At 34.1% G+C, this 15,946-nt stretch overlaps 1 protein-coding gene across 1 annotated transcript; it reads left to right on the top strand.

Annotated features, from left to right (window-relative positions):
* Positions 1–1,686: 1,686 nt before the first annotated feature.
* Positions 1,687–15,930, top strand: LOC145582722 (mannosyl-oligosaccharide glucosidase GCS1-like). Its single transcript, XM_081639721.1, has 22 exons — positions 1,687–2,152; positions 2,366–2,439; positions 3,296–3,547; positions 4,274–4,448; positions 5,009–5,095; positions 5,471–5,539; positions 5,676–5,772; positions 6,690–6,772; positions 7,893–8,000; positions 9,515–9,633; positions 9,749–9,856; positions 9,936–10,009; positions 11,262–11,387; positions 12,645–12,712; positions 13,846–13,995; positions 14,073–14,123; positions 14,326–14,382; positions 14,459–14,605; positions 14,922–15,013; positions 15,151–15,260; positions 15,374–15,437; positions 15,531–15,930. The coding sequence occupies exons 1-22, from the start codon at positions 1,862–1,864 to the stop codon at positions 15,691–15,693; spliced, it is 2,565 nt and encodes an 854-aa protein (XP_081495847.1). The 5' UTR covers positions 1,687–1,861; the 3' UTR covers positions 15,694–15,930.
* Positions 15,931–15,946: the final 16 nt, after the last annotated feature.

The raw sequence follows: 15,946 nt of genomic DNA, 5'->3' as shown, positions 1-15,946 counted from the left end.
ACAAAATAAACTGCAAAAATAGAAACAAAATAAAAAATAAGGGTCTATTCTGATATACTGAACTAAATTGATTGGAGCTGAACTAAACTGACTGAATTGAAATTAAGTTGAAGAGAACAGACCCTAAGTACGTGTTTGTTGCTCATGCTTTCATTGTAAAGATTATTGCGTATACAAGAAAATAATGGACAAGTTTGAACAAGTCCTCAATGACAAAATAGGTAATACGGAGTACACTTTTACAACAGATTTTAGATTATCCTATTTTACTTGGAATAACGGACTATCTATCGTAAATTACTTTTTTTAACCAAGAAATGGGAACAATTATATTAAAATAGAACAAGGTTCGCAGATAGTGAGGAGCCATTTCAAGGCCCAGGAAGCGCAGCAGCATCAGGTTGTGGAGTTGCCATTCATTATCCTAAACTACTAATGATATATTATAATGCAATTATCTCTCTTAACATATGTTTTACTCGTATTACATCATATATCTCATCATATTACATGTATCTTATAATATGCAAGTCTTCTACCTTGTCTAAATAAACAAGAACAATTCTTGTTCAAAAACATGTTACATGAGATGTATTACATATATAGATTAAAAAAAAATCGCGCATGATAGAATCAATGTTTCTAATCATTGAAATTATTTACCTAAAAAAACCACTATTGAAATTCAAGAAAAATAAAAGGAAGAAACAAAAGATTGTTATGAGTAATGTTAAGTATAGAGTACCAACCTCATGCTCACCAAGCCTTAATTTCTTCTGACAAGCCATTAAAAACATTATAAGGTTATATTTTTGCGCCATATTTCCTCAAACTCTTACAAAAGGTAAATGAAAGTTTTGAAGTTCTTTGATCAATATGAAATACATCTAATCTTGTAATGAAGGAGTTAATATATATATTAGAATAGTAGTATCCTAATCACACTGTTCTACATTGATAAGATAATTTTATTTTATTTTTTTTTAAAAAATCGAAGTATAATCATTTACTCTATATTTTGTTTTCTAATTTTTTAAGGCTTCAAACTTCTTTAAAAAATTGGCCGCAACAACACCAACTATGACAAAGGTGCGTGTAGCAATACAACCTTTTGAGGGTGCACTCAACATCACAAACTTTTAATAAACTTACATAAATTTATCCTAATCATTGCAATAAAAAAAAATTAAATAAAGATAAATTTACTCTTTATTATACGAAGTAGATTTTTTAGGGTTTTATCAGATGATTTGATTTCTAGTATCTACCCGTATAAGATAGAGGCATAGAGAACAATGCACAACCAATGAGTTACGAGTAATAATTTCTGTCAATAAATAAAATGAGTTAATAATCACTAGTGGAAAACTCATCTTGTGACTTTGAGATAATGATTTCGAGCCCCACCAACTACAAAATACCTAGGAGTAGGGGAATTCCTCTATTTTCCCCTCTACTCTCAAGCGATGACCTATAGAGTTAGACGGATTAAATTTATGAAAGGAGTCGACTTAGTAGGGTGAGTTAATAATCAAACATGTACTCGTATTACATTTTCTTTTGGATTAATTGATTTCAAATCAAATAAACTCGCTCGCTAACTCTACAATATCCTGAAACAAAATAAGTCAAAACACTAGTGACGTTTTTGGAGTGTCCAAAAATCATTCCTGCTCCTCAGCTCCTCTCCAATTCCTATGAATCTATGATCGACAAAATTATTCTCAACTCTAAACTTCAGGTCAACTCTCTCTCCCCTTCAACCTTCATCCTCCATTAATGGAGTCCATCATCTCCAGATAACTTATCTCCTAATTCTCAGAATTTCAGATTAATCCACCAAAAATCTTTAGGGTGTCAAATGACAGGAAATAGTAGAAAAAATGCTCGAAATCGACCTAAACTTTCAATCAATGTTGATGAAGATCATCATCCGATCAACACCGATAAGAAATCAAAGCTTAAGAGAGAGAAAATCAAGCCTCGCGGCTTTGCCAAATTCCAATTATTGCTCGGATTCTTCGCAGTTTTCGTCTTCGCATTTTCTACGTATTTTGTTTATAATTATGTCGTGAATTCTACTGATTATGGAAGTCGGAAAGCTAGGGTTATCACTCCATTTCCTGCTCCTAAACTCATGGATCTTCCTCAGGTTAGTTTCATTTTAATTGAAGATGATATACAATGAAATTTTTTATTTAAATTAAACATTAATTACACCATTCGACGTGTGATTTTGTCGTGCATTCATAAATTAATACTTAATGTATCGAATGCTTGTATGCAATTATGCGTTTAATTTTTCTAAGTTTAAGTTTAAAATTAATTGAAATTTGAGGATTTGAATTTGTTTTGTTGAGTGTAGTTTCAAGGCGAACACAAGGAAAGTTTGTATTGGGGAACTTACCGGCCTCATGTATATCTTGGCATTCGAGCAAGGTTAGTTAGTATGATTTGTACTCTTTGTTTAGTAATCCGCTAATACTATTGACTATCCGCTAATTGCCTAACAGAACCAATGTATGATTTGTTAGCCTTATACTATACTTCATGTTAATGGAATAGTATGTGAATTTACATTATTAACGCAATTTTAATTTAGTTTTGTCGAACATTTGAATTTGTGGAAATGTATTTTGAAATGCAATGAATACTTGCGTATTATGACAATACGAGTAGTATTTATTAAGATGATGAATTATTGTTCATATGATTGTTGATTGTCATAATGGTGATGGATAAATTGATTAGAGCTTTGAAGGATTAAATTGTTAGGTTGAATAAGTTTTCATCAACTTATCAATGTAGTCTCGGTATTCTTGGCTTATTAGTTACTAGCTAGGATAAACTTTGGTTTATTAGATACTAAGTTCAATGGCTCATTCCCTGTTTTATGCTCATTCCCTGTTTTTTTTTTTTTTTTTTTTTTTGGTGTTTGCTCTCCTATACCTCAGGTTAGTAGAATAAAAATAAGTTACCACTATTTATGCAAAGTTTAATGGTATATATATATATGACTTGCATTGATAAAAATGATAAATTGCTAAGGTGATTGGGCAAATTTTTTTATTTTTTTTAGTTATAACCTTACTCTCTGGCTTGTGTACTCAGATATGCTACTCACTTTGCAATATGATTGACCTTTTTTGAAACAAAAGTAATTTACCTAGATGGAGGACTACTTTTCCTTTCTGATGGATTGCTCATTTGACGTATTATTGAAGTTTTACTTGAATGTTAAGTTTTGATTTTGCATGTGAAGTTATGAGTGATAATAACTGATTGTAAATGGCAGGACTCCGCAGTCACTGATTGCGGGATTAATGTGGATTGGTGTCAAGGATGGACAGTATGTCATGCGGCATGTCTGCCAAGATTCTGATAACCTTAACACTTATGGTTGGACTCATCACAATGGGCGAGATTATGGAAGGCAGCTGATAGTTGATCAGGGGCTGACCTTGGAGACCAGTTTCTTAAAATCGAGAGAAAAAGGCAGTGGTTATGGAGGGGATTGGGCTGTTCGAATTGATTTACAGAGCAAGAAGTAAATGTTCTCATCTGCTTATGGCTGCTTGCTTAAGAAGTATGCTAATTAGCTTTGCTATTGAAGTTTGTTGGATTGACTTGCAAATTTGAGTTGAAGTAGCTAATTGATTTAACCCGGATAAAATTTTTATCTACTCAACATGATGCCAATATGTGTAAATTATTGTATGAATATATTGATGGTAAGCTGGCAACCCATTATTTTGGTTCAAACTTTGATGTGTAGTTGATGTAAAAAAAAAAATTCAAGAATAGAAAATTCGGGAAAAGTGTTTCTCTGCAAATCTTAATCTTTTGATATTTTTTGGCAGCTTATGTATTGGTTGAGAGGTGAGAAAAATAATGATAATGCACAATGTTTCATTTGAGTTGAGGAGATGTCTGGGAAAGTCAGAAAGATACTGATTTCTTTCATCCTAACTTGGATAGGAAATGTTCCCCTGTCTATACTTCTTGAGTTCTTGTCCTATTGTTATTGTCCGAATCCCATGATACTTAACAAACTTATTTTTTATTCTTTGTATGTTTCTTTAGGGTCTTTACAGTTTCAGTAGTTTCTTTCTTTGCAAGTGTAGTTTGTGAATCATAAAGTTCTTTGCCAGTTCCTTTTGTGAGTATGTTCTGTACATGACTTTTTAACATGGGTCGCCTATTATAAAGAATTTTATTTATTAGCATCTATAATCCATGACTTGTATTATTCACATTCATATTTGGGTCATAGGTCGGGCTCAGATGAGGACAGTTGGGGAACAGGTCATTTTTTCTTCTATATGGCTGATGAAGGTGGACAAGCCATCAGCATGAGTAGAGATGTTTTGGACGTTCGTGAAAACTCATTACTGGCATCAGGATCACGAAGTGACATTGGAGGCTGGCAGTTGCATCTAGAATCAGCTGTATGTTATCATATGGTTTAGACTATGTTTGGTTTTTTTTTTTTTTTTTTTTTTGTTGCCTTTTTGGTTTAGTTTGTTGTGACTTTATTCTATGCATGCATGACAGTTTCCATTCTGTATTGCTATAACTATGCCGTGATTCACATGGCTAGTCTTCTGATACAGTTATGCTAAAAGAGCGGGATATGGACCTTTTTCATACCTGAAATTCTTCTTTATGCATTGGTTTTGAATGGATTTTCCAACCTTTAATATATTTGGCAGTTGTTAGAAGATCTCTCAAGTCTCAAGCTTAAACCATGCGGCTCTTAATTTTCCATGGCAACATTCTTGTGTTGTTATTTCATGATCCTTTCATCCTGCTTGTTTGAAGTACTTTAAATTTGGACATTAAAGGTCTTATCAGCTTCATGAAATTGTCGATTGATGCTTTTGAAAACTATCTGGTTACTTAGCCATTCACATATTTTCATCCTTTATGTGTTTCTTTCTAAATGATGTTTCTCTCTCTACAAAAATCTGTTTCTGAAGTAGTGCTCATCTTTTGTCCTTAATGTCAGGACAATCCGGAAATTCATTATTCTGGTTTCAAGACACCACACATACACAACCTGTCTGATCTTGTCCTAGTAACTCTGGCACATCAGGTATGTAATAGGCTTTTCATTGCTCTAAATTATTAATGTGGTGAAATTTACTTAATCGCAGTGGTAGAGTGAATGTTTGGCTATGAAATTAGTATTGTACATGATTTGTGTTTAGTTAGATGCTGCCTTTAGCTATGAGCTGCTTTGTATAGAACTTAGTTTGCTGCTTCTGTAGCCAAGGGGTGGAATCCTTCAGTTTTGTAGCATGTAGCTCTTTGAACTCTATTTTAGCACATTGCGAACCTTAAGCAACCGCTGAACCACTATGTGAATATCACTTTGCTTGGGCCTTTGATGGTACTGCTTTAGCATCCTCATTTCTTCCCTTGTAGATCAGAAGAAAAAATGACCATCACTTTTGTCTTTATCTCGTAGATCAGAAGGTTTGGCTATCTGCAGCTTCCCGACAATCCCGGTCATTCTCCTAATATTCTCGTGTTTCAGGTAATTTTATGAATGTGTTGATGTAATATGCTGTGGGAAGGTATATGTTGATTATTTACTGACCTATGATATAGATTGTTCTGTCATAAAATAATTGCCTGGTTTTTATTTAATCTATTTTATTTTATTTTTGCAGATTTCTGCAACAGTTCCTTTCAAAGCAGACTTTGCTTTTGTGTCTGGAACTGACATGAAAAATTCATGGATAGATGAACGCATTAGTAGCCTTACAGGTATTTTCCTTATAATATATAATCTTCTTGCTTCTCTTTTATGCCAACTATTGAATGCTATCGCAGTACCGCCTACTGGTCAAACAATTTTCTTTCGAAGTATATTGTGAAATGTAAATTTGTGAGTTTTGGTATCTGTCAATGTAGTATCATGGAAGAAATTATGCATGTTGGGTTCTTTTTTATTATATCAAAGGGACGGTTCTATCTGGTAGCATGATCACTCCATATTACCTATAGGTTATATATATATAACCCATGCTTTGACTTTTGTCTAACTTTGCCACTTATTTGTTATAATCCTTCCTCAAATAAGTCCTGTATTGTTTTTGAGTTTTGAGCTAAGGAGGATCAATATAATGACTATAGCCATTCTTATATGTTAATTATTGGAAAGATAAATTTCAGTTTGTATGAAAAATGTTGTGCGATGATTCGATGAACACATTATTCATTTATTGATGGCAAGTATTATAGAGAAAAGTGGTTAAAGGTTTGTATTGAGTCTTTTTTAATGGCATTTTATTGGAATTGTAGAATAATAGTAAAGTTGTTGAAAAATAATTCCTAAGAATTCTAACCAATTTCTATACAGGGACTGAAGGCTTATTCAACACTACTTTTGAGATAAAAGAATCTTGTTGAGATTTAATTTGCACCGTCATGTATACTGATGTATATTTATAGAAGATTTAAGCAATGAAATTAAAATGGTATCTAGGGCCCCTTTCTTTTTTTCATGACTTCAAAAGTTCCAATTAATATATGTGTTTGTTAAATGTTTGAGGGTTTTAAAAAATTGGATGAGTGTTGGATTGACTGCTATGAGAGATGTGTATTCTACTTATGATATTACTCTTACCAAGTTGCTTATATAATCTGGGCAAGTACTGAGCATAAAAGATATGATTTTTCAGGAGAAAACTTGAGCAAACAACTAGTGAAGAAGAAGAATGAATATGATGATAAATTCCAAAGATGCTTCAATTTGACTGAGAAGGTATCATCACAGTCATTTCTGCTCCACTTATTCACTATTTTGAAGTTGGAGGTTTTTCAAAGTATCCTATTATACTTGTCTGCAATATTTCTTGAGCTTTACATTATATCTCCTCTTGCTAGATGCAGCTATGCTTATAGTTTCATAGAGATGCATGTTTCTCTCTAGAAATTTAGACCTGAAAACTGAGCTTTGAACTTGATTGAGCCTTGTATACTTTTGGACAGATAATGATCAATCTGATATTGATCCTTTTTTCATGAAATTGAGGAGGATGCTGACTCATATTGTCTTCAGAGTTTGTTCAGATCTCTCTCTCTCTCTCTCTCTCTCTCTCTCTCTAGAGTGACACTTCCCTAAAGTGGCTGTGTTTTCTTAAGTGACACACTTCCCAAATTTGAAAACTTTCTGTCATTTTCAATTATATCTCTCTCCTCCTTTGGTCCCCACACTACAACTATTTAATAAATCTCTCTTCCCTCATGGTCTCCAATCTTACATTCCTTATTCATCCTCTCCTTTCACATCCTATACTTCATCATAAACTGTTAAACACTCTACCACTATCTCACTAGTTAAATTTTCCCACAAACCCTACTATTATGATATACTTCTTAAAATCTGCATGGAAGTTGTGTGTCACTAAAAAAAAAAAAAATGAAGGGACTAATAGAAATACCAAGCACGGTCATCTGGGTTAAATAGAAATGGCTATTTGGAAAATACACAGTTTATGTATGTTAAAAGATTAGCTACTTAGGATTCTCATAGCTCAGTATGTATTAAGAACATCGGTTAAAACTATGATATTCTTGAATTCAAATCTAATGTCATACATATTGAAACTTAAAGTCTGGCCACTTTTAGGCTAATATATTTTTTAAAAGTCTGATCTGAAATGCAGGGAAAAAAAAAAATAGAATAGGAAGTGTGGAAGGTGAACGATAAACTCAGGGATTAAGTCTCCAAATCTCTATGATTTCAAATGCTAATTTTTGAAGTAATGTAAATAAACTAGAAAGAGTCCAAAAAGTGGCGATATGCAATGGCAAATTGAATCCATGTTTTGTTCTCTTTTAGTAACATAAAAAATTTCTTAAGTTTGTTTCCATTTATTCAGGTTGATTCAGAAACTATTGTTGTTGGTAAAGCCACAATTGCAAATTTGATTGGTGGCATTGGTTACTTTTACGGGCAATCAAAAATTTCCGTGCCTCAGAATACTGATGTAAGTTAACTGTACCTTTTGATATGTTTGCTCTTTAAATGTTCAGGATTAGGCAAAACATCTAGTTCTGATTGTCTTGGAATACTGGGGACAATGATCATGTAGTTTCAATTCCATTCATACTCAATTTGTTAGAGATAAGGAATATATGCACGTAAGGATGTACTTTAATGCTTGTTGCAATACCTTGGATCATGTACTTTACTATTCCCGTTATGCTTTTGGATGTTTTGAAGTTTCTATGTTCTTAGTGAGAACAAAGAACGCGTGCGTGTAGAGAATTGTTTTTGTGGTTTAATTTTGTACTGCTGTGCACATTGCTTATATTTACCATTTCATTTATTTGAGTAAAAAAGGATTAAAATAAACTGATATTTCCGCTTCCCTGCCAAATAAGTTTAACTGAAATTTACATACTCACAGTGTTGGGAGTTAAAGTTGATGAGGTGAACAGTATTATTGAGATAAATGGGTAACTGCATGTTCAGTACTAGGTTATATGCAGTTATGCACTATTAAGACACAACAGATTATTTGTCAACTCTCCTAATCCTATTTTCTCTTGACAGATGAGAGAGGTAGACCTCATACAATGTGAAAGTGAGGCATGCAGTATATCAGATTAACTATTAATTAATCACTAACTACACAAATTGACAAATCGGAGCATTATTCACTTTGATATTGGAAGTATAATTCTTTTTGTGTGAAATAACCAGAACCTGTATATTGGCTATGAGCAAGCTCATGATGTCGGTGACTGGTGATAATGACAACATATATTAACATCAGAGATCAGGTTTAGTAAAAGACTAGTTGTCAGCAACAAACAATTTTTCATGTAGCTCTCTGGAATTTATACATGAATCCTTATGAGATTGGAGAGATTAAAATGCAAATAACCTTTTCCTTTACCAGTTGAAGTCTATTTGAAAGATTGTTTCTGAAAGACGTGGGGGGGGGGGGGGGGGAGGTAAAATCCCTCGTCATTTTATCCCTGACATTGAAGATTCTGTCGAAGCCATGAGTTCGCTAGAGAAGTCAAAAGAGAACCAATTAAAGGCCTTCATCATTAAACAATCATAACATATCTATTTCACAAGGATATATGTAAGATTTCACCTCAATAACTTACTCCATACCCAGCAACTTCGACTTTCTTATTGTTGCTAAAAATTTAATAAGCTTGAATCTTATGAAAGCTTGTAAATGATTCACCACTTTCAACTTTAGTAGTCAATAATGGTTTCCCTTTCATACTAATTTGATTAAAGTTTATTATATGACATTTCTAGGTTCTCAATATGTCTTAGCTAGTTCCTGTAAACTTTTGTGTATTGCTTATCGTTGAATGTGCTTATCATTATAGCTATTCTCCTGTGTCTCAATTCTGTGGTTTCTGAATGCTTACATACAGTGCTTACTGGCAAAAATGCTATCAGTGTAAGTCATCTTTTCTTGGGTCATGCCAATCTTTTCCAATGTAGTCATGCATACCATCTTTGTTCTTGCAGATAAAGGGTGATGGTTATCTGTGGTACTGGCCAGCAGAGCTCTACACAGCTGTTCCTAGTCGTGGAGTCTTCCCACGGGGATTTTTGTGGGATGAAGGTTTTCATCAGTTACTGATTTGGTAAGACACATGCTGCCTTTTGGGTCTCTACCGAATTCAAAGTTTTATCCGATTGTCACTGTGAATTATATGACAGTGCTACTGTATTTATTGATTGATCTGTGTATGATAATAGGCGTTGGGATGTCCGCATTTGCTTGGACATCATTGGCCACTGGTTAGATCTATTGAATATTGATGGTTGGATTCCTCGTGAAATGATTTTGGGCGCTGAAGCTTTAAGGTGACTAAAACATTTTGTTTAGCTACTGTCTTTATCATTTTCTTTGAAATTTGTTATTCAACTTGGCCTTTTCCTGCAGCAAAGTCCCTGAAGAATTTGTTCTCCAGCACCCAACAAATGGCAATCCCCCTACATTATTTCTGGTTTTACATGGTACTTTTCTCTGTTGAATCAGCTTATATTTTTAACAACTAAAATGGCTTTTGCTTGTCGTGGCCAGTTAATTTCACAACTCTGTTTGCTGAGTTGAAATGATTGGTTCATGTAGCTGTCCCTATCTGAATGAGATTGAGGGTTTGACATTGTTGTTGATTTCTAAGCTGTTAGATATTACTGCTATTATGGTGCCTATGAACATTGTAAGGTGTTTTGTGCTATGAAGATGTTATGCTACTGTGACAATAAGACTAATAAACTAAATTGTAGGCTACAGATTTTATAGTGAATAATAGTCTAATTCCACAGTTCACAAGTACATCACTAAAAAACTTCGGTATAAGTTTGTACAAATGTAATTATGGATAAATCTTGGCAAGCAAAATGCTTGCATTTGTTATGAGGATTATAACATTGCCAGTAATAAATCTAGTAGATCTTGGGATTTCATGTGATCCTTAAATCTCATTGGCTAACGCTCCATCACCAAATTTTCTTTCAGCTTGTGTAATAGAATAAAAGAAGAAAAAGGAATTTATGTAAGCAATAGTAAATTGTAATATTGCTGCTAGAAAGTCACCATCCTGATACGCAGATCTTCAAGTGACTGGAGTACAAAAAAGAGTCCCTTTTGTGAATGCTTTTTGATTTCTCCTCAAACCCTCCTTTGTTCCCTTACTCATTACACCATTCGCTCTCTGTAACTAGCTTTATAAAATCTAGATCCTTTGGCTCCCTCTTTTTCTTGCTCAAGGGAACCCATAACAGAATCTCAGGTAAAATGAAGTGTACTTTCCATCTTGCCTTTCTTCTGGCTTATTGAGTTGGATATTTGAATATGAGGCTTGGAATGGGTGGCCTGATCCATTACAGCCTGCCAAATTTTTCCTCTTGCTTGTGTTCCTTTTTCATATGCAAAAGATTATTCTGTAGAAATCTAAGTTTAGGATGAATCAGGACATACACAGTAAGTTTATGGAGTTCTCTAACTGTGTTTTGCTAGAGTTGACTGAGGTTTTTTTCATGTGGTAATCATTTGCTGATGAATATCTTTGATATTCTATGAAAGACTATATATGATATCGAAAGCTCAAAGAAATTAAAAGTATGACATGGATTGTAGCCATGGTTTTGTAAGAAACAAAACAGGATGCTGTTAAGCTGCACTTGTGGTAATTAGTCAAAGTATCTGACTTAAGTGTCCTATTCATACCTCCTGCTTTCTGAATCTATATGATGCTTCTATCAGATCTGGTCTTTGGCATTAAGATGGGTAAATTCAGTGCAGCTGAAAGCAGTGAGATCTCTTCCTTTTTAGAGCATGCATATATTCGGCTTGATGCATGGTTCAAGTGGTTTAATACATCACAATCAGGTACGCCTACTTTCTTCCCTCACCCCACCCCCACAACTTCCAAGGAGGAGATGGGCGTTATGTCTTTTCAATTTTTGTAATAGTGGTTCTCCCTACTGGCTGAGAACTTGTATCTAGACGCTTCTTTTTTAAAAAGAAAACTAGATGGCTATGCTTATTCATGCGAGTATGTGATTTGTTGCATTTTTTTTTTTTTGTGTAGATAGGTCATCTGTATGTATGTTGTGTATGACAATTAGTGGGTTATGAAAGTCAAAGTTAACCAAGTGATTGGAATGTCAATGATCAAATTGTTCTTACCAGTAGTCTTTACTGAAATTTGCTAAATGTAGCCATTCCAATTAACAAAACATTAGTAATGGGTTTGCATTTCACTGTCTTAGGACTTTAGGAGCAATTGAAGATATTTTTCTTCTTGTATCAAGGGGAAATTCAATTGAATTTACTTCATGCCTGTATGTTATCTGTCATATTCTTCAACTCATTTTTCCTGGACAACTGGTCGACTGGGGTTATACTTAAGATTTTAGCTCTCTTACATAATTGGTAGCTGATAGTTTTTTTTTGGATGTACTCAATCCTTTGCGTGTGTATTGGGTCTGATAGTGTTGATCTTGGGGGCTGAAGAATGATATTATAGAGGAAAATGTTTTTACATATGCCTTGATCTTATGTTGAAATTAGGAACATTTGAAAATAACTCCCCATAGAAAATCACTCGAGAATTTCCCAAATTTATACTATTTAATAAAATGTGTTCCTAAACAAACTTACATGCCACGTGGTACTATTTTACGAGAGTTGAATCCACAACCTCAAGTCAAAAAACTAAAATGTTAACCACTAAGCTATTGCCATATACAATTATCTTTTCAAAATTATGTATAAATAAGGATTTGAATCATGGCATTACTGAGATAATTTGGGGCATTGCTCAGTCTCATAAACTAGTTGCAGTATAAAAAAAATAAGCTTCTACCCTGGTGGACATGTTTGAAGGTGTTATAATAAATTTTAGCTTTGATGAATAAGTATGAAGTTTGTGCTACAGTCTTTTTTCTGACATACATATTCTTTTTCTTTCTTCCCTTTCTCCCCCCCCCCCCCCCCCTCCCCCTTCTTGTGGATGCTCTTTGTTTGTAGTGTAATATGTATTATGTTTTTTTTTATAAACCTTCTCATCCAATCTAACTTACGCATTTCTACAGTCCTGCATGCTGTAATATATTTGCTCACTATTGCTGTCTTCATTTGCAGGAAAAGACCCAAATAGCTACTTTTGGCATGGTAGAGACAATATTACTGATCATGAATTGAATCCAAAAGTATGACATGTAGTCCCTGCTTACACTTTTACTAAATCCGCCTCTCTTTTATTCAAAGTTATACTTCCTCCGCTGTTTTTTAATACATGCAACACACTTTTTTACGGTATTTAAGAAAAAGTGGGTCACAAATGATTTACCACACTTAAAATGAGGCTGAGAGATTGTTACTAAAAAAAAATTAAGTGGGCATGAGCTTTAAATAAGAGGAATAGTACAACTCTCTCAAAAATAAAAAAATCCAATTGTAGTGTGTTGCAAGTGCTGTGACACCTCCATTTGAGGGAAGTGTTGCAAGTATTAAAAACCAGAGGAAGTATATAACTAGATAAATCTAATAAAATCCCACTTGACTATATTTCTCCTAATGTATAAATCACAGAAGACGATCAAAGGGTTGTGTTTGAATAGTGTGAAATTTCAAACATTGCGATTAAAAAACAATAGAAAAAGTGATATTTGGATTTGCCTTAAAGAATATCTTGGATTAGAATCAGATTCTTGTTATTTCATGAGCTTCGCATGTATATTCAGTTCCTAGCTAACCGTACCTTTTGACGGGCCAGTTTTACTAGCTGAGGTTCTGATAGGACATTATTAATTTTAGCTTAACTTGTGACTGCCATTTCTACATGTGAATTCTTCCTTTCTATCCTATATGTCATTTGCACGGAGCTCACAAATGTTTCTAATGGCTTTCCTATGACCATGGTTATCCTCTTCCTGTCTTAGGCATGACAATGTGTGTGTTTGCGCATGTGTGACTTCTATAAAGTTTATGGTATACCGTATACCTTTCTCATTGAAAAACTATTATACTTGCTCGAGTAATATTGAAAATAGGCTCAATCCCCCCCCCCCCAGTTAGCCAGACTGTATTATGTTTTCCATTGTAGGGACATGCTGCTTTTTTTGGTCATGCATATGGTTTTTATATTTTATGTTAGTTGACCTCAAATCAGTTTGGGACTAAGGCTTTGTTGTTGCATATGGTTTTTATATTTTATCCTTCTTACACAAATGCAGTAGGCATTGTTGGTTAGGTTGGATGAGAAACCTACTTGCAAGTTTTTTTGCTGTCTTTGAGTCTGTATATTTGATGTTGTAATAGTATTACTTTGTGGAATTTTCAGACATTGTCATCCGGGTTAGATGACTATCCCCGTGCTTCTCATCCCAACGAAGATGAACGCCACTTGGATCTCAGATGCTGGATGCTTCTTGCAGCAGATTGCTTACAGACCATTGTCAAAGTTACTGAAATTTCTAATGAATCGGGAAAGGTACAATGGTGTGAAATACTTTCAGGCTTTGGAATTTGTCTGTTAGATTAGTAAGCCTCATGAATGGATCACTGCAGGAGTATGGCTTCACTGTCAATCAGCTATCAAAATTTGAAATTCTCAACAAGGTCTGTAAATTTTAATACATTCTGAAGTTTTCTATTTTAGATTAGCATGTAGTGATTGTCATCCATTCTTATTTCTTGTGTGAAGGCCATGAGCATTTAGCATTACATTTTGTTGCATTACATTTTGTTGCTTCAGCTTGCTTTTGGAGATTTTTGTTATTCTATATATACTTTGTGAAGTTTCTAGACCTGTTCTATACAGATGCATCTTGATGAGGCTTTCGGAGCATATTTTGATTTTGGCAACCACACTGAAAAGGTATGCTTCTTCTAATTTAAAAATTTTTTCAGCTACTTGTTTGGTAGCTTGTAACTGTGGTATATTCCATTGGTAGGTTCGTTTACGTTCGCAATTGAAGATGAATGGAAATTATGCCAGACAAGAGATGGTCAGAGAAGTCCTCGAGGAACCAAAACTTCAATTTGTACCTCATCTTGGCTATGTCAGCCTCTTTCCGTTAATGGGAAAACTTATACCTCCTGTAAGTTGCAGGTTTTCTTGATATATTATTTTATGGTTGGTGTTTATCAGTTATGAGAAAAGTGCACATGTTACATGTAATAACATCTAACCATGTTTAAAATGAAAATTTTCTTACCCATCTGTCAAGTTGTCAACTGTGAAGTACCTGACATAGGTACTCCAAGTAAGAAGAATCTAGATAGGATTACGTCACTCAATTACCTCCAATATTGGATGGTTTAAGATAATCACAGTTATTCTCATAATTTACTTCATAAATGTATTTCTGTGAATTATTTTTCCCCTACTGATAAAGAGTAACAAATATGTTACAGGAGTCATGGATTTTAGGGAAACAGCTCGATCTTATTTCAAATAGAAGCTTATTATGGACCAATTATGGAATTCGCTCCCTTTCCAAATCAAGGTGGTAATCCTTTCACATATGTTGACCGGGCTTTTTGATCCATTGCTGTCAAATTCGTGCACTTCTCACTCTGATACTACTAAATTTATTTGAAACAACAAAATTTCTGACTATGCAACTTATTTGATTTGCTCCAGCTCCATATACATGAAATACAATACAGAGCATGACCCACCATACTGGAGAGGAACAGTTTGGATAAACATGAATTACATGATCCTCTCTGCCCTCCACCACTACTCTGAAGGTACTTGATTAAGATACAGAGATTTAAAATTTGAATGTTTACTTGCATGAAGTTTATACAAGGTATTGTTTTTGAGTGTGACTATTGTGTTTTATGGCTGTATCGATTCACAGCTGACGGGCCTTATCAATTGAGAGCCAAAACCATCTATTTTGACTTGAGACGCAATCTTCTGAGGTACTAGCAATTTTTAGCCATGTAATGCCAACATGCTCATTTGCTACATTTGCAGTAGTATGTAATCTTAATAACTTATCTTCAACGTGGCAGAAATATCATTCAAAACTATCACAAGACTGGCTATATTTGGGAGCAGTATGATCAGAAGACGGGAAAAGGTAAAGGTGTCCGGCAATTTACGGGTTGGTCATCACTTGTGGTGCTAATAATGTCAGAAAGTTACAGCAGTAGTTGGGGAATGTCAAATTCATGATCACCCAAAGATTCTGAAGAGGAAATATAATCAACTACAAAAATTTTGCTGTAGTTTACACAGTGCTTCATTTGTGTTAATTGAGAATTCTTTGCCACTAGTATTATTGTGTCATTGTGAAATTCAAAACTGTAGTGTAAACTTTCTAGATTTAGAAACAGGCATTGTGCCAATTACTACGAGCAAATCCTATTCAACTGGACAATTGCGCATATCAATTCATTAACACAATTAAAATGAGCAAGCTATAGTA

The sequence above is a fragment of the Chenopodium album genome, chromosome 15 (assembly GCF_948465745.1).
Source record: "Chenopodium album chromosome 15, dcCheAlbu1.1, whole genome shotgun sequence".
NCBI classification, from domain to species: Eukaryota; Viridiplantae; Streptophyta; class Magnoliopsida; order Caryophyllales; family Amaranthaceae; genus Chenopodium; species Chenopodium album.
Note: the sequence above shows the minus strand (reverse complement) of the source record. Positions and strands in the feature narration are given on the sequence as shown.

Excerpts from the sequence above, each read along its gene's own strand:
- LOC145582722 (XM_081639721.1), top strand. The coding sequence starts at position 1,862 with ATGACAGGAAATAGTAGAAAAAATGCTCGAAATCGACCTAAACTTTCA. Across the intron at positions 9,634-9,748 it reads TTTCATCAGTTACTGATTTG|GCGTTGGGATGTCCGCATTT; the intron begins GTAAGACACATG and ends GTATGATAATAG. Across the intron at positions 15,261-15,373 it reads CCTCCACCACTACTCTGAAG|CTGACGGGCCTTATCAATTG; the intron begins GTACTTGATTAA and ends ATCGATTCACAG.